We start from the raw sequence: 25,640 nt of genomic DNA on the forward strand, positions 1-25,640 counted from the left end.
ACTACTGGATTATTTTCATTAGTGTAGATGACATTGTGTGGTTTTTTTTCATTTTTAATAAGTATTAGGGAAACTAAAAGAAAAACAAAATCAAACTTTCCTCCTCACTGAAGCAAGAGGCTTATGAGTTTTTTAAAAAAGTATGTTTGCAAATAAAGTGTATATAAAATGCTTCTTACACTGAAAAGTTAGATTATGTGAGCGAATTACTAATCTTTATAAGAAAATATAACAATTAAAACTATAATTTTAGACTAGAGATAGTTGACTAAACTTGGGGGGACTTTACAGTTGTCTTAATAACTTGTCTGCTCCAAAATGGGAATCTTTATTGTTTGGTATTTTTAGTTATAGTTCTAAAACCTCATTGAATTATCTATTTAGGGATATAAAAAAAGAACTTGTCGGTCACATTAGAGGTGAATTTGGTCTCCTAAAATGGATATGCGTCATCTATAATTGTAAGGTTCATATGGCCTTCTTTCTGACAGCTGTTCCAGTGTTCACAGACACTGAAGCTCAGAAAAATAATATGATGTATTCCTATCAGTATCTAATAATTCATGGGTAGAATCCGGTCTTTGGACTTGGTGTGTGTTCTGTCAGCACACTAATCTCCTGGGACTGCCCTGTTCCCTCACTTCATCTCCAGTTGAGGGTTTCATTACACATGGGTAATAAGACTCTTTGTTGCCTTTGCTTCGCAAGGCAAGAGAATAGGAGTGTGAATTCACAGGTACAGTGGTTGTCTTTGTAGATGAGTTAGAGAAGCTGAATGGAGAAGTAAAAACAGAATCGAACCATGATTTAGGAGACAGTTTTAAGGCCTGGCATTACCGGTGTTACTTAGTTAGGCTCATGACTTAAGGAACCCCGAGGCAGGGAACAGGGTTTATCTGTCAGGAGCTACTAAATATGTTTTTCTGTGAATCCAATTAGATAGTGCTTTAGGGTCGCCTGGGTGGCTCAGTCGGTTGAGCATCCAACTTTGGCTCAGGTCATAATCACGGTTTGGGAGTTCGAGTCCCACGTCACGCTCTGTGCTGACAGCTCAGAGCTTGGAGCCTGTTTTGGATTCTGTGTCTCCTTCTCTCTCTGCCCCTCCCCCACTCACACTCTGTGTGTGTGTGTGTGTGTGTGTGTGTGTGTGTGTGTGTCAAAAATAAATAAACTTTTTAAAAAAGTGCGTGTAAACTGCTTTGAAAAGTACAATGTGTGGTATATACATAGATGCTTTTATTTTAATATTAATCCTAATACGCTGTACCGTATTTCCTACGTTGATATGAAACTTGAACCATTTGCTCTTAGTTTTGTGTTATTTTTTAACCTATTTATTTCTAACAATTTTGAAACGGTTTTACTGTTTTATTTTACCATTTACCTAAAATTAGTCTAATAACATTGTAAAAGTAAGGAGTCAAAATGATACTCATGTTTAGAATCATTCTTTTTTATGACAATTTCAGAATTGGTATGAACATCATGTCTACTATAATTGGGTACGTGTAAATGTACTTTGCTAGTATCTCTTTAGAAAAATAACATTAGGTTATTTAGGTTTTCTTTAGAAAAATAACATTAGGTTATTTAGGTTTTCTTTTATAGTATGTTCATATTTTCTTAACTGTTAAAATGTTCTGTGCAAACTATATAAAAAAGTAATATGTAACTAAATATTGTCATATAACTAGGTATTGCACAAAGTTTTTATGGTCTCCTATCACAAAAGTTTATCTTTACTGTTAAAGTCCATCGAAAATGTATGACGAGAAGAAATATGGACTTGTGCCCGTTTTAACATTCTTGTTATTTGTAACTTCTTTAAAATAGATGCTGATAACATTATACTTTTTCAGTCTATCCTTCCTAGCATACCAACTTAGGTATTTGAAATTTCAATTTTTTGAGCCTATCTAAATAATTTGTAATACCCATTTGATTTTTACTTTCATAATTTTTTAATAATTTAAAATAATTTAATAATTTTTTCATACACATCTGTGAATTTTCAGACCCAAAGAGGTAGATGATTTGCCCTTGCATAGTCATGATTAATAAGAATCAGATCCAGATTAAGAATGTAAAGCTTTTCAGGGCATTGAGTTAAATTAAGGGGGATCGGTTCATTTGCTTCAGGACTTCTCAGGATCTTTAATATGTTAATTCACAGCATAACTTACAAAGAGGGACACAGCATCAGAGTTGCCTAAATCTGTGTGATCACAGTGGACTATTTCGTGGTATGTCTGTGTTAACTTTAGGAGTTTTCTGTGTACCCCAAAGATGGTTTGGGAAATGCTGGCCTAAGGACATTTCCCAAACAGTATTCTGAAACCTGTCCTTATGTGATCCAACCCGAGTGAGGAACGGGTCAGGAATATAAAACCTCATGACTTCAGGGCACCTGGGTGGCTCTGTGGTTAAGGTCCAAGTCTTGATTTTTGACTTCGGTCAGGATCTCACAGTTCATGCGTTTGAGTCCCGTGTTGGGCTGTGAGCTGACAGCCTGGAGCCTGGAGCCTGCTTCGGATTCTGTCTCTGTCTCTGTCTCTGTCTCTCTCTCTCTCTCTCTCTTTCCCTCCCTCCCCCACTTGTGCGCTCGCTCTCTTTCAAAAATAAATAAATAAACATTAAACAGTTTTAAAGAATGTAAAGCTTTTCCCGTTCACTAGTCTTTCCATTTCCATTGACTCTCATGGGCCTGTAGTTAATTCTTAGTTACTAAGAATTAGTAACTAATGGAATGTGGTGGAAATGAGCATAATTCAAAAGTTAGCTTTTGTATGTGTGTCTTAATCTGTAAATATTAATACGGATTTGTATTTTGGTGATTGGTTAACATAATTACTCTCTAAATTTACCTGACTTCACAAAATCAGTTTGAATAATAACTAACACTTATATAATACTTGTTAGTATGTGCCAGACATTGTTCTAGGCATTTTATATATATAAGCTTAATTAATATCCTTAATAGCCATCTTGATGATATTATTATCTGCATTTTAAAAACAGATACAGAAATGTTACGTGCTGTACCCAAGGTCACATTAGGTAATAAGTGGAAGAGCCAGGAATGGAACCAAAGCTGTCTAGTTCTAAGGTCCATGCTCTTAACCATTACATGTACTCTGACCCATGGAAAGCAACTAGAGGAAGTTGTAACGTCAATAAAGCTGTGATAATAAATCAGAAGTATGTTACTGCTGTGAGAAAATGTAGTATAAATTTTCCCGAGTTTAGTTTTCAAATAATTTATAACTGTGTGTCTTCCCAAAGATATGGTCAATTTCATTTGATGTGCACTTACTGGCTTTTTACTGCATATTAGGCTCTGTGCTGCATTTTTTGTGCATCATCTTACTTCGTTTACATGGCATTCTGAGGGAGGTATCTCGGATCGTACAGTGTAAGTTCCATTAGTGCAGGAATCTTATCTGTCTTGTCAACTGCTATATTTCCAGTTCCTAGGACAGTCTCTAAGATACTGGAGGTTCTCAATAAATATTTTTGAATAAAATATTCTGTGGATAGGGGAAAATAACTATTCTGTGTTTTTCTTTTTTTCTTTTAGCTCTTTCTTATTTTTTAAATGTTCACTGTTACTCTCTGTAGTTAATTGAACAGTTCTGCCTTTTCCCACCTAAAACAGCCAAACCACAGAGCATATTATTAAACTAGTGGAACAACATGGCAGCGATGTCTGGTGGACTCATCCCCCTGAGCAGCTTCTTCCTCAGGAAGTCTTATCTCAGGTAAATTTCTGTGTGTATTTAACAACGTTCGTGTGCATTGCATGACTTCATGAAAACACAAGGGATTCTTGAGAGTTAAAAAGTATTTATGTCATCGTGTAAAGTTGAGGAGTTCATTTCACTATAAATCAGGAGCCAGTGCAGTTTGAGAGTAGACGTTTTTGCCTAGCCATAGAAGCTTGGTGTTTAATATAGCAGTGGAGTATGAGGGTTATTTGTTTACTTATTGAGGGCCAAGATTGATTTTTAGCGGGTTTAGTTGACTAAGCAGATGTAGGTGTTGACCATGAGAGAGCAGTGCCTAACTTGGTACATCAGGGTTTTGTCGGATCTGCACTGGAGTTGACTGATTCCATCACACATGAACAGAATCCAAGTTAGGAGATCATTTCAGGAAGTGAAAACACTTTATGTTAGTAAGTGTAGAATCAAGTGGCCACAATCACTTTCACATACAAATGAGGCAGTTGTACTAAATTGCAAAGTACTTAGAAATGTTTGAAATTTCATTTTAAAATGTGAATTTAATGGTTGTAAGCATTTGATTCTCTTATTTTTTTTTAAGTTTATTTATTTTGAGAGAGAGTGGGGGAGGGGCAGAGAGAGTGGGAGAGAGAATTCCAAGTAGGCTCCTTGCTGTGTCCGCGTAAAGCCCAAAGCGGGGCTTAGTCTCATGAACCGTGAGATCGTGACCTGAGCCAAAATCAAGAGTTGGGTACTTAACTAACTGAGCCACCCTGGCTCCCCATCCTTTTATTTTCTTAAGACTTTTTCTTTTTGCTTTTTTATTGTGTACATTGTTATCTTTGCATAATTAAAATGTTTTCACGTTATCTTACTAGGTCGGTGGTCCTGGTGCCTTGGAGTATGTGCCTGGTCAGGATATCTTGGACATCTGGTTCGATAGTGGAACTTCATGGTCTTGTGTTCTTCCAGGTAATTTTAAACAATAGATTATATACCAGTCAAGCAGTTTTGAAAATACATAAAAGTTACTCAGAAGAAATCTATAATCTGGGAGTATTTTTTTTTATTTGGGAGAAAATCTCCTGCCATGATACGATTTTAGATCTGGAAAGGCTCTTGGAGATCATTTAATCCAATGATGTCTAAATTTGTTTGTTTTTCCAAATGAAATTTTATATAGACCCACAATACACAAGGTAGATAAAAACGGACATTTCTTCCTCCTCTCAACCAGCTCTTCTTGACACACTTAGCAACCCAAGGCATTAGCTCTGTAACATTTAGAAGTCATTGAAACAGTCTGACTCCCATCATTTTTCAGAAGAGGAAATGAGATTAGATTAGAGCCAAATTAGGTGATGGTTACATAGCTTAGTTAGTCTCAGACCAGAAATCAGGTACCCTGATCTCTGGTTCTTATTTTTCTTATATGACCTTGTCATTTCACAGCTCTTCCCCCCTCCACACAGGCAGCTGACTAATGTTACACTCACTCACAGGGCACACTGTGAGAAGGGAGAGACCTGGTGGGCAGTAGCAGGGAGAAGTAGGAGAAGGCACACATTGGAGGTTGTGTGTAGCTGCTTAAGAGGATATCCTTAAGCACACCAGGCGAACACCAGAGGGAAAACAAAGAGCAAAGCCCATCATCTCCGTGAGGTTAAAGACAGGAACGAGGATGAATCGGATGCTTCTTCACATTGCTGCTAAGCGCCACCCTGGGCCCAAGAGATCTTGCTTTCTGGAGCGAGAGAATGTGGGAAAGTAACTTATCTTTGCAGCTGGCCATTATTACGGGATTGAGAGGGATTGTCCCCAAGTGTGACTTGACATATCCTTTTGGTACTGGGCCTCACTATTGAGAGGACATATATCTGATTCCTGGTAGGTAAATAGGATCATTTGTCCCCTTCTAGTAGCCTAGGAAATTAATCCATGTAAATTCATGTTTCCTCTATATTACAGCTAAAATACAAATAGTAATTCATAATGACTAGTATAAATTACATATTAATAAAATCTTTTACAGTTTTTAATAATTTTCAGAATTACTATTTCGTAAGTTTCTCCCACCACACCTAAGGGAAAATACTGCAAGTTCAATTACTTTGTTTCCCTCAATTATACTGAAAATATAGGCAAGGACCACTACATGAGGTAGGTAGAAGTAGTGTTATAAATAGGAAGAAGAGTTCCGTATCTCCTACCACATTGGGGCAGCATCGTGAATTTCAGCAAAAGTGTGCCATGTGCAAAATCGTTTATATGATATATTTCAAAGTTCATTAACTTTTTTGGCCTTGGTACGAATGGCTGCTTCGAGCGTTGTTGCAGTTTAATTTCAGAAGTGGTTTCACGTTACTCCACACAGCAAGGTCGTGTTCTACTTAGAGACCCTGTGAAACTGCATGAAAGCTCATTAAAACCCGTCTGTGCTGCTGCCAGTGGTGCTGGTAAAAGTATAGTCACGTTCCTTCTAGTTGATGATGTTTTTAACTAAATACTTGGGAAAGAAATAGTTTATTAAATGAAGTTAGTGGTAGAATTACACCTAAGCAGTAGGTGTCATATTTAGATAATTAATTCGAAGAAAGAGAACTGATTTGTCATTTAAACTTGTATGTTGCCTGCATAGAGGCCGCCAGAACTTAAATAAGCTACCTTCACAGATAAATGCACAAGACTAATTTTAGACTGTAATTTCTCCTTTTTCACTGAGCTGTCATATTCCTCCTCCTCTTCCTCTAAATCAGTCAAACATGGTGTGAGGTTAGTCAAAGAATTAGATTAATTGGCTTATATTTTATCCTATTTACCTCTGAGCTTTTATTCTTTTTTGATAAGAAAATTTTCAAAAGACAGGGAGAAAGAATGAAGTGGGAAAGAGCCAAGATAATAGTGAATTCACGGTTTGAAAATCCATAAAACAAACTTTCCTTAAAAGAGAGAAAGAACAAGAGGGAGAAGTCTTTTTCGAGAAGGGTATTTTACTTTCCATTCTCAAATGCTTACATTAATTCTAATAAATGATTCAACGTCTGCGTATTTCCCTCAGAGTACGTTACTGCAAACTAAAATCAACTTACTTTTGAGTTTAATTGAGCTACTTAGTCTTCATCAGTACCTGTTGATGTTCAACAAGATGAATTTGGTGATTATGGCATACATGACTGGTTTTACTTTTCGTTGACACGTTTTACAACAGTGAAAGATTTGGCTTAAGAATTTGAACACCAGGTCAGGTACCTCTTTGATTGTCAGTTTAAGGTCAATAGTACTTAAACTGAAACTCGAACGCTTTCTGAAAGGGAATGGCGTTTTTAAGTGAATCATTTCTAAAACATTCTTTAAACATTTACCGAAGGCATTAATTTTTGCAGTGATTTAAAAATAATGTTTTCAAAAATTTTAAGTAAATTCTATTTTTTAGAACAGTTTTAGCAGAAATTACAGAGATCCCATACACTGTGCCTCCATTTCCCCATTTCGTGATTTGCTAACAACTCATGGAAATGTTGAGCACAGACAAAAGACTGGAAAGAGATGCGCTGTAATGAAATGGTTATCTCTAGGGGGTGGGATATAGGTGATTTTATTTTGTTTTAACTTCCCAGTGTTTTACAGATTTCTTAAAGTGAGAATGTACATTTGCTAGGAAAAACAACCATTACTAAAAATAAACTTACTAAAATAGGGAATAGTCCCAATAATTCATCATATGTGGTTGTAGCTGTACAGTAATTCCAGAGTATTCCAGCACCTTAGTTTGACAGATCTTCCTATTTCTTACCGTTTAAGACTGAGCTTATCTTTGTTTCTAAAGTTCCTACAAGCTTTATTCTTTTCATTTCTTGTCCAGAGCTCTGCTACGCCCAAACACCCCACTATCCCGTCCATCTTTTTCCACTGGTTTCATACACCACCTTGAAAGGCTCTGGCTTGCAGAAGTTTTCTGGGGTTACACTTCCTTTTCTAGGATGGTATTTTGCTTCCTTCCCAGATCCAGCAACTCAGTATCTATATGAGAATGGAAAAGGCATTGAGACTTGACCCCTGCCAAGTATGAGCTGTTTTGTTGTGCTGTGATTAGTAGGCTGATGTCCTCCTATTTTATTAGAGCGTTGCAACGTATATTTCTAAGACAGAATCAGAGACCACGTATTTTTAAAATAGTTTAGGATAACGATACTTTCACAAGTATTCTTGTATATAAAAATGACTTGAAAAAATCCACCTTTCTTAATTTTCCATCAGGAAATGTCAGTGCCCTTTGTGATAAATCTTTGTAATAATTAACGTTGACTGATAATGTGCTGTGTACACAGCATGTCCTATTGCTTCTTTAATCTCTCTTACAGCCTCATAAGGTAAATACATTTTGGTGTTGTCCTCATCTTAGTAAAGACCTGGGCACGTGGGAAGCTTAAGCTCTGACCCCACACCTGGCGCGTCCCACACACGGGACTGGGACTCCGGCAGCCTCAGTGCCGCCCCCGTGCAGTCAGATTGCTGGTGTCCTGACGACTGTAAGTCTTTGGGCAGCAGCCAGCTTTTTAAACTTTTAGGGCAAAGGTTTTAGAGATTATTTAAACCCCTTGTTTGAGAGGTGTGTTAATCAAGGCTCAGAAGCGATGTTGGCAGTAAGGTGACAGAACTTAGGTTTGATGCCCGGTTACTGTCAGTGATTGTTTCACCAGCCCCTGAGCAGACAGCTTTCAGGGAGGAAGAGGATTTGGTGATTCTTTCTGCTCGCTCCTTCCTTCCTTCCTTCCTTCCTTCCTTCCTTCCTTCCGGAAAAGATTTCCACTAGCATTCTGTTATCAATCATCTCCTTGATTACTGCCACATCCCCAAAGTGGTCAGCAGTAGGAGGTTAACATCTTGGGTGGAAGAGGATTTATGAAAGTGTAGGGTTACAGGGGTGCCTGGGTGGCTCAGTAGGTTAAGCAGCCGACTTCAGCTCAGGTCATGATCTCACAGCTTGAAGGCTCGTGAGTTCGAGCCCCACGTCGGGTTCTGTGCTGACAGCTTGGAGCCTGGAGCCTGCTTCGGATTCTGTGTCTCCCTCTCTCTCTGCCCCTCCCATGCTCACGTCCTGTCTGTGTCTCTCTCTGTCTCTCAAAAATAAACATTAAAAAAAGATTAAAAAAAGAAGGTTAGGGTTACAAATGGCTACAAGTCAGTAGAGGGAGAAGAAAAGTAGGTTGTAGGTGTAGCATTCTAGATGTTGAGGCTAAAACATCTTGTTCTTACTGCATATGCATTTGTCTTCTTACCCTCTTAGACTTTCCTAGCTGCGTAGACTGGGCTGAAGTGCAGTTTTGCCATGATAACAACCAGCACAATTATTTGTTATTTAACATAAAGTTCACCCCCTAACTGTCGGCTCCAAGAAGACAGATGCCAGACTTCTTTGCATTTTCTGCCCCAGGACCTAGTACAGTGCCTGTCAGGTGATAAGTGCTCAGAAATGTTGAATGAATGGAACTGGCTTGATTTAATTATTTTAATTTTGTCTCCCACCTCTCCCCAGACCCGCATTGTCACATAAGGATTATAACCCTGAATCCTCAATATTAGGGCATAAGGACCGATCTTCATTTCACAAATAGAAGGGGCTTTTAAAGTTGTGAGTTTAGGGGCGCCTGGGTGGCGCAGTCGGTTAAGTGTCCGACTTCAGCCAGGTCACGATCTCGCGGTCCGTGAGTTCGAGCCCCGCGTCAGGCTCTGGGCTGATGGCTCGGAGCCTGGAGCCTGTTTCCAATTCTGTGTCTCCCTCTCTCTCTGCCCCTCCCCCGTTCATGCTCTGTCTCTCTCTGTCCCAAAAATAAATAAAAACGTTGAAAAAAAATTTAAAAAAAAAAAAAAAAGTTGTGAGTTTAGATTTAAAATATGGGAATAATCTTTCCCAAAGACCTCATGTTCTTTTTTTTATTTTTTATTTTTTATTTTTTTGTTAAAAAAATTTTTTTTTAACGTTTATTTGTTATTGAGAAACAGAGAGACAGAGCCCGAGCAGGGGAGGGACAGAGAGAGGGAGACACAGACTCTGAAGCAGGCTCCAGGCTCTGAGCTGTCAGCACAGAGCCCAACGTGGGGCTTGAACCTACAAACTGCGAGATCATGACCAGAGCCGAAGTCTCGGCTCAACCGACCGAGCCACCAGGCGCCCCTCATATTCTTTAAAAACAAAATAAATAACATTTTATTCTGAAAAGTCACAGAGCAGTGTAAGGGAAGTAGCATCTCCCCTTCATCTAGATTTTCCAAAGTTAGCATTTTACTGTGTTTGCTTTATAGATTTTTTCCCTCTGGCTATGTGTATACAGTTTTTTCTGTACCATTTAAGGGTAAGTTGCAGACTTGATGCTGTTTTATCCCTAAATTTTTCGGTGTACGTTTTCTAAGAACATGGACAGTCTCTTATATCACCAATATGAGTATCAAACTCAGGAAATGACCCTGATTCCATCCTGTCACCATCGTGTCACCTATCTACAGACCTTATTCACATTTCACCCAGTGACGCCCTTTCTCGGGAAGGAGGGAAAATAAGTGTCCTAGGGTCTAAGACCATATGTGGCGTGGGTGTCACGTCGCTTTAGTCTTACTTTGAACTTGCCTTTCATGCCCTTGACGTGCATGCATTTTGTCGATGGCCCTTCATGTTGAGTTTGTGTCATGCGTTCTCATGATGTGGTTTAGACTGTGCGTTTTGGGCAGGAATATCACGGAAGAGACACTGTGTCCTTTTCGACCTCGTAACAGAAGCCACACAGTGACTGACCAGTGACGTTGAACTGGGGTCACTTGGAAGTGGTGTCTGCTTGTTTTTCTCCATTACGGTGACTTCTTACCCCCATCTCGCCAGAGGGATTGTTACGTTAGGAAGTGTCTTGTCGAGAGACACTTGACAACTATGGAAATACCCTGTGTTCTCACCAAATTTTCACCCTTGATGAGTCTTGACTGAAATGATTGTTACTTACGATGTTTGCCAAATGGTCTTTTATCTTAGACTGTTAAGTCCTGAATTAACTGGTTAACTGTGGAATGCTGAAGTAGCCCTGAAGCTTGCTTGTGTGTATGTCCTAACAAATTTGAGACTAAGTTGTTCATAGAGCATTTTTTCTCCTTTTTTTAATTTTTTATTTAAAAAACATTTTTTTTTAAACACTTATTTATTATTGAGAGACAGAGAGACACAGAGCGTGAGCAGGGTAGGGGTAGAGAGAGGGGGAGACATAGAATCCTAAGCAGGCTCCAGGCTCCGAGCTGTCAGCACAGAGCACGACGCGGGGCTCGAACTCACAAACCGCAAGATCATGACCTGAGCCGAAGTCATTGGCCCAACCAACTGAGCCACCCAGGGGCCCCACATTTTTTCTCCTTTTACTACATCTTCTTTTGAAAGACTTTATTTTTTTTTAAAGAACCATTTTAGGTTTACAGCAAAATTAGGAAGAGGGGAGCCTGGGTGGCTCAGTCAGTTAAGTGTCCAACTTCAGCTCCGGTCATGATCTCACAGTTCGTGAGTTCAAGCCCTACACTGGGCTCCGTACTGACAGTGCAGAGCCCACTTTGGATCCTCTGCCTCCCTTTCCCTCTGCCCCTCCCCAGCGCATATTCTCTCTCTCTCTCTCTCTCTCTCTCTCTCTCTCTGTCTCTCTCAAAAATAATAAACACTCAAGGGCATCTGGGTGGCTCAGTCAGTTAAATGACCTACTCTTGGTTTTGCCTCAAGTCATGATCTCACGGCTCGTGAGTTTAAGCCCCACGTTGGGATGTGTGCTGACAGTGTGGAGCCTGCTTGGGACTCTCTCTCTCTCCCTCTCTCTCTGTTCCTCCCCTGTTTGCATGCTCTCTCTCTCTCTCTCAAAATAAATATTTAAAAAATTAAGAAGAAGGTGTAGAGATTTTCCATATACCTCCTGCCCCCACAAATGCATAGCCTCTCTTATTATCAGTACCCTCCACCAGAGTGGGACATTTGTTACAGTAGCTGAGCCTACAGTGTCACATCATGACCACCCAAAGTCCGTAGTTTACGTTATGGTCCACTGCTGGTGTTGTACATATTCTAGGTTTGGACAAAGGTATAATGGACACGTATCCATCATTATAGTATCGCATAGAGTATTTTCACTGCCCTAAAAATCCTCTGTGCTCTGCCATTCATCCCTCCTACCCTAACCCCTCATCGCTCACCCCAACCCCTGCCTCACATGGCTTTTTAATAGTTGGTCCATCTTTGACTGGGTCATTGTCAAATTAGAAGTTTATAACTTGCCCTTTTTAAAAGATTCTTTTTTCTGATTTGTTTAATTTCTTGGTTAAATGTACTCCAGTGCCAGATTGTCTAGATTCAGAATCCCTCTCTACCGCTTACTGTCCCATAAATTTGGACAAGTTCTAAAACATCTCAGTGCTTCACCTTCCTCATCTGTGAAATGGGATGATGATAATACCTACCTTATAGAGTTACTGTGAGAATCAAATGAATTAACATAAAGCTAGATGCTCATTTTCATAGGAGACAACTGGAAATATTGATACCGGTAATTAATCAGTCACTATCTTTTTTAATTTTTTAAATCTTTATTTATTATTTTTGAGAGAGAAAGAAGAGACTGAGTGGGGGAGGAGCTGAGAGAAAGGGGGCCAGAGGGTCTGAAGCAGCTCTGCACTGACACCAGGGAGCCCGATGTGGGGCTCGAACCCACATACTGCAAGGTCATGACCTGAGCCGAAGTTAGAGGTGCAACTGACTGAGCCACACAGGCGTCCCAGTCAGTCCCTAATTTAGGTAGTGCTTTAGTTACTTCTAGTTTGGGAGATCATACTCCAGCGTTTATTCTGTTTCTCTTGATTAATAAATGGGCAGCGAGAGGGTAATAGCTCCAGTGACTGGTAGCATGATGCATGAAATAAATGACGTGATTGCTTTTATTATTTTAACACTTTGATGCATATTTGTTTTCATTTTCCCATTTTAATTAACTTAAATTTCTCTGTTCTTTAATATCTATTTTGAGGTACTGACCAAAGAGCAGATTTGTACTTGGAAGGAAAAGACCAGCTTGGTGGTTGGTTTCAGTCTTCTTTATTAACAAGTGTGGCAACAAGGAAAAAAGCGCCTTTTAAGTAAGTGTTCAAGCTGAGCTAAAGGTGTCCTCACGCCGTGAGGACCTGTGCGGCGCCCTGGCCGGTGCCAAGCCCCGTGCCGAGCAGTCATCCCGGCAGAACTCGCCGTGTTGCGCTTCGCAGATGCTGCATTTTTTTTTTACAAATTGAAGGCTCAGGACCTCAGTGGAGGAAGTGCCTGCAGACGTGGTGGCAACGGCAGGAGAAGCAGAGTCACAAGTGGGGCCTGGAGACGGGACCGAATCGTGCAGTCTCGTGACACAGCTTTCACAGTGAGGAGCCACTTCTTACGGACGAACAAAGAAGGTGGTTTCTTGAGATGGAATCTACTCGTGGCCAAGAGGCTGTGCAGATGGTTGGAAAGGACAGTGGAGGCTTTGGAGTATCACATGAGTTTAGTTGTAAAGCAGTGGCAGGGTTTGAGGGCCTTGGCTCAGTTTTGAAAGGAGTTGTTCTCTGGGTAAAACGGTGTAAGACAGCATTGCGTGCCCAGAGAAGTGGTGTGTGAAAGGCAGGGTCGGGCAGTGTGCCCGACTTCGCTGTTGTCTTTAAGAAATTGCCACGGCCACCCGCACTGTCAGCGACCTCCACCTTGACCTGTCAGCAGCCATCAGCATCGAGGCAAGACCCTCCCCCCGGCAAGAACATTGCAGTTTGCTAAAAGCTCAGGTGATAGTTAGCATTTTTTAGCAATAAAGTATCTTTTACTTAAGACATGTACATAGTTTTTTTAGGCATAATGCTTTTGCACACTTCATAGAATACAGTAGTGGAGACATAACTTTTATATGCACTTGATCGCAGTGGTCTGGAGCCAAACCTGCAATATGTCCGAGTTATGCCTGGATATGATAAAGCACCTCCTTTATTAGCTTAGTCTCTTATTTCATGAGAAATGAGTTTGAAGTTAAAAAAAAAAAAAAACAGCAATACAGAGAAGTCTTGTCACTGACACAGACTGTAATTCCCACAAGAGGTAAAGTCAGCATCGACTGGAGGAGTGGGGAAATCCCCGAAGAGCTAGATCTTGAAACATGGGAAGACTTGACGTGGAGGATGGCACTCTGCGATGCTTGAAGACGGCCTGAGGTCACATCTCCTTGTGTCTGTAATGTCCACAAGTGGCTAATTAACTGAAACATTCTTGTTTTGTTAAATTAGGTATTAAGTTACAGATAATTGGTTTTCCTTATTCAAGTGTGTGGATAGAGAATCAGAAAAATTTTTGAATAGCGTAAGATTTTTACTATCTTACAACGAAAACCCCTCCCAGAACAATTTACACGTGTAGGTTTCTTGTATAACCTGCTTTTATTTGATTGGTTGATTAAAGATTGTAGTTTTTTTTTTTTTTTTTTTTGAGTAATTTCTACCCCCAACACGGGGCTTGAACCTACAACCCTGAGATGGAGTTGCATGCTCCACTGACTGAGCCGGCCAGACACTACTGTAACCTGCTGTTAGAAGCCAGTAGAACAGCAGATGTAGTTTTCTCACATTGTCTTTTTGAAAATATTTTGAGGTGATAATCTGTTCTTTTTAAGACATAACAATACATAATAATAAGACATTTTTCCTGGTTAGTTTTAATGACCAAAATGAAAACATCATAGATGCTCAGGAAATATTTGTATAGTGAATGTAAACATCAGAATTTTTCTAGGTATGGGGTGCCTGGGTGGCTCAGTCGGTTGAGTGTCCAACTCTTGATTTTGGCTCAGGTCATGATCCCACGGTCATGAGATCAAGCCCTGCGTCGGGCTCCGTGCTGAGTGTGGAGCCTGCTTGGGATTTTCTCGCTCTCGCTCTCGCTCTCGCTCTCGCTCTCCCTCTCCCTCTCGCTCTCCCTCTCGCTCTCCCTCTCCCTCTCCCTCTGCCCCTCTCCCCTGCTTGCTGGTGCTTTCTCTCTCTCTCAAAAAAGTAATTTCTGTGTATAAGTAGAGAGCTTATTATCTAACAGTCATCACAAATAAGCAGCTGAGAATCAGGCTTTCAAGAAAAGCTTTCATGCATAATCTGTCAAGAAAAATCCTGGTTTTTGGATCAAGCTAAGATAACTCTTTTTAAACTATAAGTGACCTTCAAAAAGACTGTTGGAATTGTGTTATCATAATAGCTGATTTGTTTTCTTAGGACAGTGGTCGTTCATGGCTTTACCCTTGGAGAAAAGGGAGAAAAGATGTCCAAGTCTCTTGGGAATGTCATTGATCCTGATGTGGTCATCAATGGAGGACAAGTAGGTGGTTCTCTAAAAAGTCTTTTTATTTTTGCTTTAAGGCTTCTAAATTGGCAGCCAAAATCTTTAATGTAGTTACTTCGATGTAAAAAAAAATAATGAAAACCTATCTTTTATGCTAATAGCAGGTGCCTTACTGTGTTTTAAATCTAGGCTCTTAGGTAATACATGATTTTAATGAAAAAGGGAAGGGCTGGGGTTGTGGCCCTGTTGACTCATTTCAAGTTTGAGTCTCTGATTGGGTCCTGAACCATGCTATCTCTTTGTTTAACTGAACTTCAGAATTTGTAAAAATTTATTTCAAAAAACAATAAAAATGTACAGTTCAGTGGAATCAGTATAAGAAAACAATGAGATTACAATTCATGCTTCATTATTACATTCTCAGAAATTCCGCCCCTTACCGTGGGTCATTAATGAGCATCATCTCTGGAGTTGCTAATAATTTGGTTTATTTTGGAGTTGCTTTCAGAAAAGAAATCACCTGTCATTTTACTCCTTTGGCTTTTTTTTTTTTAAAGTAGGCTTCATGCCCAGCACACAGCCCAGAGTGGGGCTTGAACTCATGACCCTGAGATCAAGACCTGAGCTGAGATCAAGAGTCAGACACTTAACCGACTGAGCCACCCAGATACCCCTTACTCCTTTGGCTTTGTACCACCCTCCTAATGTCCAGGAATCACTGCTCTGTGTAAGGAGTGGCTAGGGAGGACCGCCTCCACCATCAGAGAGGCATCAGGGCGCTGCTTCGACCCCAGCGGTCACAGATGGATGGATACAGAAATGCCCGCATCCACGCATGAAACAAGATCGCAGAGCATACTTTTTCCCCAGTGTTGGTTTTTAGACACAGCTGATTTCTGAGATTGTTAGCCCTTATTTCATTACAGTGCAAGTATATCTTATGCTCACTTTGAGCTCAAATATGTCAGAGGAAGAATATCGAAAACATTCGTTCACCATTTATATGTTAATATGTTTTTCCCTCCACCGAAAGGATCAAAGCAAAGAGCCTCCCTATGGTGCTGATGTCCTTCGCTGGTGGGTGGCCGAGTCCAACGTCTTCACTGAAGTGACCATTGGTCCAGCTGCACTTAATGCTGCCAGAGATGATATTAACAAGGTCAGCGTCACTTCTTCCCATTTCCGAATAAAAAGTGAGCTAAATGACTTTTTTTTTAAATGAGGTACATTTTATTTGGCATTTCAAAACAGTGAAAACATAGTGTAATCCTAATAATTTTATATGCTGTCTTTATATTTTATAAAATATAACCTAGCATAAGATAATACAAAATTATATTAATTTTATATACTTTTTGTGTGCTCTGTGACCTTTCACATTCATTCCATTTATCTTTATTTTTGCCTGGGAAGCAGGTGAAAATAACATTCTTACCTATACAGAGGAACACACTGGGCCACTGAAGGGGGATTTGCCTTTCTAAGGTTATAAAGAAATAACAATGAAAATTCAGTCTTCATGTGTAGAGTCCAGAGGTGGTTTCTATACGTGGGCTATTGAAATGAGAGTCTGTTTTTTGACATTTGTAGTCTCATTTAGGAATGATCTATATATAAAAAAATATCCCCTTAAGAAAGTCACGAGTTGGATAAAAATTACAGAAAAAACTTTTCAGTAAGAATTAAAGGCTCACGTTTGTTTTTGACTGCATATTTTTTTCTCGATAGCTTAGGAATACACTCCGCTTCCTTTTGGGAAATGTCAGTGGCTTCAACCCAGAAACAGATGCCATTCCCGTTAACGATATGTATGTCCTAGACCAGTATATGCTACACTTACTGCAGGATTTAGCAAACAAGGTAAGTATGAACTAATAAGCCTTTGGCAAATAGAAACACCAGCACTGTGGAATGTTGAAATTGGAGTTGCATGCAAGCAGAACAGACATTACTGGAAACAGTAACCGTGGCACTGAGAAAAGTCCTGCTTGGTAAGGTCCACACACTCTTAGGCTCACTTGAGGTAGTGAAGTCTTAGGATCTCTTTGGTGGTTTTTCAGCAGACTCACAGTACCTGGTGGGAACGGTAGGCCCAGACTTCCCCTAAGACCACATTTTTCTTTCGAGGTCTGCCTTACATATTTCCCCAAGAAGAAGGACTAAAGTGGAGCTATATTTTATCTGTAGATGTACTCTTCAAAGAACAGAAATAACTGAAATGACTGTTCCTCTGTGTTTCGTAAGATATTCTCTCATTTCTATATACACAGATAATTTGTGTTTTCTCAAAAATTGGAAATGTGGTTGCTTCCACGTACCCTGTGTCAGAAATGTCCCTGCAGACGTTTGCCCAATTTTACTTTTCTGGCGAAAATGAGGGAACAGTGGTAACTTGTAGTCTCTGCTGTTTTAAAATAGTGTGGTTTATCATTTAAAACCTGATTCCTGGGGCACCTGGGTGGCTCAGTCGGTTGGGCATCCGACTTTGGCTCAGGTCGTGATCTCACAGATCGTGAGTTCGAGCCTGGCATTGGGCTCTGTGCTGACAGCTCAGGGCCTGGAGCCTGCTTCCGATTCTGTGTCTCCCTCTCTCTCTGCCCCTCCCCCGCTCATTCTCTCTCTCTCTCTCTCTCTCTCTCTCTCTCTCTGTGTGTCTCTGTCTCAAAACTAAACATTAAAAACAAAAACAAAAAAACAAAAAAACTTGATTCCTTTGACAAGTATTCTTTTGTAGTTTCCAGAGTAGAATGTTCAGTGTTTTCTGAGGATAGTCAAATTTGATAGCCAGAAATGTTTTGAAAGATCCTGTCACTACTGCGTATCTCTTGTTTTGTATCCGTTGTGCCTTTGAACAGATTTTGAAAAGAACACATTTTGCTCATAGGGCGAGGGCTAGGCTCACTGAGGGATCCAGGGAGGATAATGCAAGCTCACAGGACTTGCATTTTTGCTTGCTTATCCCATCTTCCCAACTTGTTTTGGCTTTTGTTCCTTAGATCACCGATTCATACAAACAGTATGATTTTGGAAAAGTTGTTCGGCTGTTACGAGCATTTTATACCAGAGAACTCTCGAACTTTTATTTCAGCATAATCAAAGACAGGTATGTGGGACTGAATAGTCAAACATTTCTTGAGTGTCTCCTCTGCTTGACAGACTCCGGGCGTACATCGGTGAGCCAGACGGGCGGCACTGTGCAGTCATGAAGAAGTTGGGTTCTTGAGTTCAGGGGTAATACAGCCTCATAATGCGATTATGAGAAGAGCTAATATAAGGAACGTGCTTTGTGCTCTGCGTGGTAAAGTAAGCGCTCACTAAGCAATAGGTGCCAGTGGGGGTAATGAATCTAGTGCCTGTTCTCAGAGGAGTTTATAAATTTTGAGGAGAGACCAAGAGACAGGCAGCTGTTGCCATACGAACATTGTGTCAGAGCAGTACTATCCAGTATCCTTTCAGAGGAGGGCTTGGTGCTTAGTCTTCCTGGATGGCGGGTGAGCCACCGTGAGGTGTCAGCCCCGACCCGTGAGCACCTCAGGGACCTTAACACACGGGGATCGTAACCCCCAGTCCTCCGAACACAGGAAGATGAATACCATCAACTAACGTATCAGTGGTCAGGGTTCCGGCTGTCGTCTCTCGGAAAACCGACCTGGACGCGCGCCGCTGCGGGGAGTGTCGGGGGAAGGCGAGCGCACCCGCAAGGGGCGAACTGGGACAGCGGGTTGGTCAGTAAAGTTACGTGATGGAACATCTGCCTCGGAAAATCGGAAGGTGGTTAGAGCCGGAGGATCGGCCACCGCAGGAGGAGACCCGGCCCGAGGCAGGGTCTCCTGGCACTTGCGTGCGTGTAACGCCCGGCCGCGCGCTTTGTTCTCGCCCAGGCTCTACTGTGAACGCGCCGGCGACCCCGGACGGCGCTCCTGCCAGACCGCCCTGGCTGAAATCTTGGACGTGATGGTTCGTTCTTTTGCTCCCATTCTTCCTCACCTGGCTGAGGAAGCGTTCCAGCACATACCTTACGTCAAAGGTAAGGAACACTCGATTTGTTCTCACGATGAGAAAGACCCTTCCCTGGTGAGGATGCGATTTCTGGTTTTCTCTACTCCGTGGAAGGGGCGCTTTCCCGTCCACGGGGCGCGCGTGTGGCAGGGCAGGTCTTGGCCCTTCAGCCGTCTCTGCCCTTGTTTGGGGCCGCGTACGATGCATTTCAGAATGGCCTTCAAGCCACCACGGAGTGCTTTCTGAAACGTACGAGCAACTTGACATTACCGCAAGATCAGTTTTTCCTCAATGCCTTTCTAAATGTGTGAGATATATTTTAGGTTTTATTCAGACAAAGTGTGGTGCCTTTAGTGAATATTTTTATCACGGTTTTTTCCCCCTGATTGTTAATTACTAAGCTTATGGTAAATTAGAACTACAGAAATTCAAACAGAAAAAGTCACTCACAATCTCGCTATCCAAAGACAACTACTGTTAATTTGGGGCTATTTTTTCGATTTTATTTTCTTCTAGGCATCCTTTTTTTCCTTTTGAGGTCTTACTATATATTTTTTCCTTTGTTTAAATTTCCAAATGTGAGTATAAATATTTGGTAAACATTTAGAATGGCTCCATAATATTTACCATAAATAACAATTCTTATTTTCTGTGAATACATGTTTCATGGTTAGAGCTCTGCGTATGGTTTAAAACGGCTATATGTGAATTACTTTACCTTTTTTTTTTTTTTTATAGAACCCAAGAGTGTTTTTCGTACTGGGTGGATTCGAACAAGTTCTATCTGGAAGAAGCCAGGATTAGAGGAAGCAATAGAGGGCGCCTGTGCAATGAGAGATTCATTTCTTGGAAGCATCCCTGGTAAAAATGCCGCCGAGTACAAGGTCACCATTGTGATAGAGCCCGGGCTGCTTTTTGAGATAATAGAGGTGAGGAGTGGTTTGTACCTTTGAAAATGATGTTAGGATCCTACAGCCTCACCTGAAATTTGGCTTTTAAAAATCTTCGTGTAAGTAAGATTTTGTAGTTTCCAAATGTTGTAACCCTGATATTATCACAGATTCTGTTTCCTACTTTTCTGTGCTTCCTTTCCCTCCTTCTACAGAGTATGTACTTTACCAGAGGGGCAGGGAAGGTGCAATAAAGTCCTATTTGAAATGCAAAACCTTGGGCCTACTTGGATGTGACAGAAACCGATGACATTAGTTTCCACTACATAAAAATTGAGAGTTTTGTGTTCAGGGTTTAGTTTTCTGCGAATTTTGTCAAAACAAATCCAAGAACGGATTTCAATCTTTTTCTCAGGAAATCTGAAGAAAATTCATTTGTTGTAGCAAATCAGCATGCATTCTCTGAAAGCATTCATCCTATTTTTATTTCCAAAAGGACCATCAGAATTTTCTTCTTGGGATTCTTAGGGGTTCATTGGCCAGATTGACTTTTATGTTAACATACTGGCTCAAGATTTTTCTCTATTTTCAATGCTTGAGAAGAGAATTGATAATCTATATTTTAGAAGTCTTACTGCTATCATAGTTTTCTGAAAAATGACCATCTCATTTGGTTGGTAAGCTCACTTTAAGTTTTTAGTAATGTGATTAAATTAAGATTTGAGGCTTGAAACAGCTCGTCTCTAGGAGATCGTTGACCATAGCGGAGAATTTCAGTAAGATACGTTTTAAAATCTACCAGTTGGCAGGCTCAGGCTCCTTTATTTTATGAGCAGGAAACTGAGGACCGTTGCAACTGTGAGCGAGCTAAGGCTACACAGCCTAGTACTGGGCTTTTCTCCTGCATGTCATGTTTCTTTTGACTTCATTAGTTCTGAGTAGTAAGTTAAAAAAATACACCTTGTTTGGATCATTTACATTGGAAAAAACTTAGGGATTTAAAAAAATATGAATGTATTTTTCTTAGGAATTACGTTAGGTAGCTGTCAGATGATAGAGTCCTGGATCTATCAGTTACTAATTACATGAATTTGTTAAAACCAAATTAATTTCCTCAAAGCTCCTGTTTTCTCTTGAGCGGAATGTCCATATTAGCTTACTAACTCATTTTGAAAAGCAGAATTACAATGAAAAATGGAAAAATTCTCATCAGACACCCAGCTTTCTAGTACTTCAGAAGAGTTCTGGGGGTAATTCAGTTGCCTCCATTGGTCTGTGTTGCTGAAAGCAGGTCTGCTCATGTAGCGTCTTGACCCCTCTCCTAAAGCGGGGGGCAGGGGCAGGATAAAGAAGTCTGGGCCGGGAGGCCGCTAGACCTGGGCTGGAATCGCAGCTCCCCACCTGCTGCCTGAGAACCGTGGGTGAGTGCACCCCTCCGAGTGGCTTTCCTCATTTGGAAAATGGGGATAAGAAACACTGTGTTTCTAATCATAAGGGACATTTAGCATCTGGCATAGTGAGGTACCTACTGACTGGATTTTTTTTTTAATTTTTTAAAATTTATTTTGAGAGAGAGAGAGGGAGAGAGAGCGCGCGAGTGAGCACAAGTTGGGGAGGGGCAGAGAGAATGAGAGACAGAATCCCAAGCAGGCTCCGCACCATCAGCACAGAGCCCGACGTGGGGCTTGAACTCACAAACTGTGAGATCATGACTCGAGCAGAAACCGAGAGTCAGACGCTTAACCGACTGCACCACCAGGTGCCCCTTGACTGGAAGATTTTATCTGAAGCGTTTCATTCTAGTTAAGAATGGATTTAGGAGGTATTGGTACCAAAGGGTTACTCACAAAACACAAGAGTCTGTAGCATTTATTCTTACGACCTCAGTTGGCAGTAAAAATTGAGATGGTAACTTTGACATGCTCGTTCCCAGATGCTACAAGCTGAGGAGACTTCCAGCACCTCTCAGTTGAATGAATTAATGATGGCTTCCCAGACAACTTTACTCCCTGAGGAACCACGAACACTAACGACAGATGTGATTGAGCGCAAAGGGACGTTTCTGATCAATTTGGAAGGTAAGGAGGCGGCCACAGTAACGAGAGGGACCTGGAGAACTGAGTGATAATCGAAGGTCATCTCCAGCTTTCCCGTGGATTAGGTGTATTCTAAAGGCAGATATGTTCTTGGAATACATCTTTTTATGGGAAGTGGCTCAAGTTTCTAAGCCAGCTCTCAGAAGCGTCCTGCATGAGGACCTTGGGAACCCAGGACTAGGGAGAGGAGAGAGCTTCCCTTGCTGTCCTGTGAATAATTGTAGTTGTCATTGTGTGTGAAGTTAGTTGGCCTCACTCACTCCCGTTGGCTCTTTGTGCTCCTGTCCTTTGACACTCAGTACCCTAGTACTGCCTAGCCCGCCCTTCTCCAGCGTTGACTCTGAAATTGCTTATTTTGCCCACCCTGTGTTAACAGATTTAGCCATTTTAAAAAATTATTTTAGAGAGAGTGAGAGTGCGGGCGGGGGAAGGGGCCAGAGCCGGGGAGAGAGACTGTCTCCATGCTCAGTGCAGAGCCCGACACGGGGCTCGATCCCACGACCCTGGGACCAGGACGTGAGCCGAAATCGAGAGTCATACTCAACCCACCCAGGCGCCCCAAGATGTAGGCATTCTTAATGAAGGGTTAAGGAAGATGTCTTATCGAACTGGTGCCCACCACGGTCTCTCTCCCAAGCAAGTACTGTCGGTGATGCGACGGAGGCACAGCAACATTAACAGAGAATAACATGCGGGATCTCTGGGAAGGGGATGCTGCCTGTGTTTTCCAGAGTTGTCAGGTGCCATCGGGAGGCGTGAGGCTAATTTATGGGCATCAGTGTAAATCTGAGGCCTGGAAACCCTGACCACGTAGTAAAGATTCTCACTTGCTTCTCAAAATGTTAACGTACGTTGTTTGTATCATGGCTAGAAAATAACGTTCTTACGTGTATTCAGTCTGAAGTCTGAGCACTGATAATGGAGAAATTTTTGTTTTCTTTTGGTCAAACCAAGAAATTTTAAGTGGGCACACTGCAGTTGTGACTAGAATTTTTCAACTGTTAAAAATTCTTACGAAGGGGCTCCGGGGTGGCTCAGTCGGTTGAGCGTCCGACTTCGGCTCAGGTCATGATCTCACAGTCTGTGGGTTCGAGCCCCGCGTCGGGCTCTGTGCTGACGGCTTGCTCGGAGCCTGGAGCCCGCTTCCGATTCTGTGTCTCTGTCTCTCTCTGCCCCTCCCCCGCTCACGCTTTGTCTCAACTGTTTCTCCAAAAATAAATGTAAAAAAAAAATTTTTTTTTAAGTCGAATTCTTGTGTAGCTAGAGAGGCAAAGTAATTTGTCAGAACTAAACCTGGATTAAATAAGAGCTAGAAGGCCTGCTCTGCTCTGCCTGAGGAGGTAACAGTTCAGTGACTTGTAGAAAGAGCAGTTAACCTCTCACTCAGGGTCTCCCGATTCCTCGGCCGTCCTCGGTCGTCAGATCGTGAGTCCCCCGTCATAGCCGCTCTGGTGTGAGGCAAATGAAGTAGGAACGGCCGGTTTACCAGGGGAAGGAGAAGTTTCAAAAAAGGAGCGGCGGCAGAGCCATCGGGAGCTAGGGATACAAGCGGACTGGCGCGTCGGAAAGCCTCTTGGTGTCCTTTCTCTCCCAGGTGGGGATATTCGGGAAGAGTCTTCCTATAAAGTAATCGTCATGCCGACCACCAAAGAAAAATGCCCCCGTTGTTGGAAGTACACCGCCGACTCTTCAGACGCGCTCTGCCCCCGGTGCACACGAGTCGTCGCCGGGAAGGAATAGGTCACGCTGCTGCTCACGGTCGAGCGTTTCCAGCACCGGCAAGAAACCCAAGATTTAGGTAATGAGTGGGAGAGGAAATGGCGGAGGAGAGGGGCAAATTCAGAACTGTCAGTCTGTCCTGTGTTTGATAAAAAGTAACGTGTATGTATATACACACATGCAGAAAAATATACGTACGAAGATGGAGCTGGACGTATCCATAATGGATTTGTTCAGAACAGAGACACTGAATATGTTTGCCTTCAGAGGTGGCTGACCGGAAAATGTTTTATATTTTATAAATCTTCTTGACTCAGGATTTAAGTTCTCTAATGTCTAAAAATAAAGGCATCTGGAAAATTACCGATATTGGTGAAGTTGTAAAAATCAAGTAAAAAATACGGTTTTGAAGGCAAACGGCAGAGGTGCGTGTTCCCCTTCGGAGACCAAAAGAGTGATTTCATTCTGCCTCACTAGTGAACGTCAACCTTGTCACAACACAGCGCCACCAAACTTGTTATTCTCCTACAAGAGCGGAAAAAAACTTCATACTTGTATTTATGAATGTTGAAACATGAAAGCTGAAAATTTATTTCACTAACATCCGTAAGTTCACACCAAGGAACAGACACAGAAAACGGAAGTATGTACAGAGGGTCACTACTTACAGTACATTAGAGAAGAGCGTTTTATAAACAATTCAGTATTGGGTTAAAACCTTGCGAGGGATGGCTAATTCTATCAGCAGAAATCTAACTTTTAGAAGCCCAACAAACTCATTGCTGTCAGCGTGGGAAAGGGCTTTCACGGTTGCTTCGGCATACTTTAAAAAGATCTGTCTCACAAATGAAGGGGCCGCAGCAACTTGTAAGTGAATGGTATATTCCACGTAAGCTTCGTATTATTAAATCTTTCCTTTGATTTTAAATTGTAACCATTTTTTTTTTAAGAAGACAATTTAACGGTGCTTACTTTGACCTTAGATGAGTTTTTATAACAAAGGTGACACTTCCTTTCTTATTTTTGCAATAGTATGCAGGAAGCATTTAGGAGGTCAGTGCTATGTTCTTCCCCACCCGGTTTGCCCTGGCTCTTCTAGGTCTGCGTCTAAACACAACCTGTAACCTAGAAGTTACGACGATTTGAACATTCCTGTTTTCCTTCAGCATTATATAGTGGGACTTAACAAGGGACAGAATGCCTATTTAATGTTAGTGAAGAGAGGGGGGTGGCAGTTCTAACTAAGAAAACATGACTGGTTCTTGGCTTCCCATCACTGAGTGCAGCCGACCTTTGTTCCAGAAACCACCCATTAGTCTACATACAGTTTAATTCCTTTATTTGTGGCTAACAGGTAATAAATATTTAGCTGTTTTTTTTTTTAATTTTTTTTTTTAATGTTTATTTACTTTTGAGACAGAGAGAGACAGAACATGAATGGCGGAGGGTCAGAGAGAGAGGGAGACACAGAATCAGAAGCAGGCTCCAGGCTCTGAGCTGTCCGCACGGAGCCCGACGCGGGGCTCGAACTCACGGACCGTGAGATCACGACCTGAGCCGAAGTCGGACGCTTAACCGACTGAGCCACCCAGGCGCCCCTAGCTGCTTTTCTTAACCATGTAACCATGAATTAACCATGTAATTCAATTTTAAAATTCTGTGAATGGTCCACTTTAGGATCACAAATGTAACTAGAGAGATTTGTAATTCAGCGATTGGTTACAGTTCTATGAGCCATATTTTAGCTTATTACTCTCAACAATCCCCAAATTTGATTATGAGTCCTACCAGAATTAGCCTAACCAGGTTTATTCTCTAAAATGCTCATTAGGTACCCCTTCCCCCAGAAGTGACACTTGGATCAAGG

The 25,640-nt window shown here is 41.4% G+C and overlaps 1 protein-coding gene across 1 annotated transcript in view; it reads left to right on the forward strand.

Annotated features, from left to right (window-relative positions):
* The window catches only part of IARS2 (isoleucyl-tRNA synthetase 2, mitochondrial), a 64,045-nt gene extending 39,909 nt beyond the window's left edge, over positions 1-24,136 (forward strand). The window contains exons 13-23 of the mRNA XM_049634572.1: positions 3,656-3,758; positions 4,601-4,694; positions 12,761-12,869; positions 15,003-15,105; positions 16,103-16,228; positions 16,798-16,929; positions 18,066-18,172; positions 18,951-19,096; positions 19,807-19,997; positions 21,892-22,036; positions 23,649-24,136. Of these exons, the coding sequence (XP_049490529.1) occupies positions 3,656-3,758; positions 4,601-4,694; positions 12,761-12,869; positions 15,003-15,105; positions 16,103-16,228; positions 16,798-16,929; positions 18,066-18,172; positions 18,951-19,096; positions 19,807-19,997; positions 21,892-22,036; positions 23,649-23,794 (1,402 nt within the window). The 3' untranslated portion in view covers positions 23,795-24,136. The remainder of the gene's footprint in view (positions 1-3,655; positions 3,759-4,600; positions 4,695-12,760; positions 12,870-15,002; positions 15,106-16,102; positions 16,229-16,797; positions 16,930-18,065; positions 18,173-18,950; positions 19,097-19,806; positions 19,998-21,891; positions 22,037-23,648) is intronic.
* The last annotated feature ends 1,504 nt before the right edge of the window (positions 24,137-25,640 follow it).

The sequence above is a fragment of the Panthera uncia genome, chromosome F1, assembly GCF_023721935.1.
Source record: "Panthera uncia isolate 11264 chromosome F1, Puncia_PCG_1.0, whole genome shotgun sequence".
Taxonomy (NCBI): Eukaryota; Metazoa; Chordata; class Mammalia; order Carnivora; family Felidae; genus Panthera; species Panthera uncia.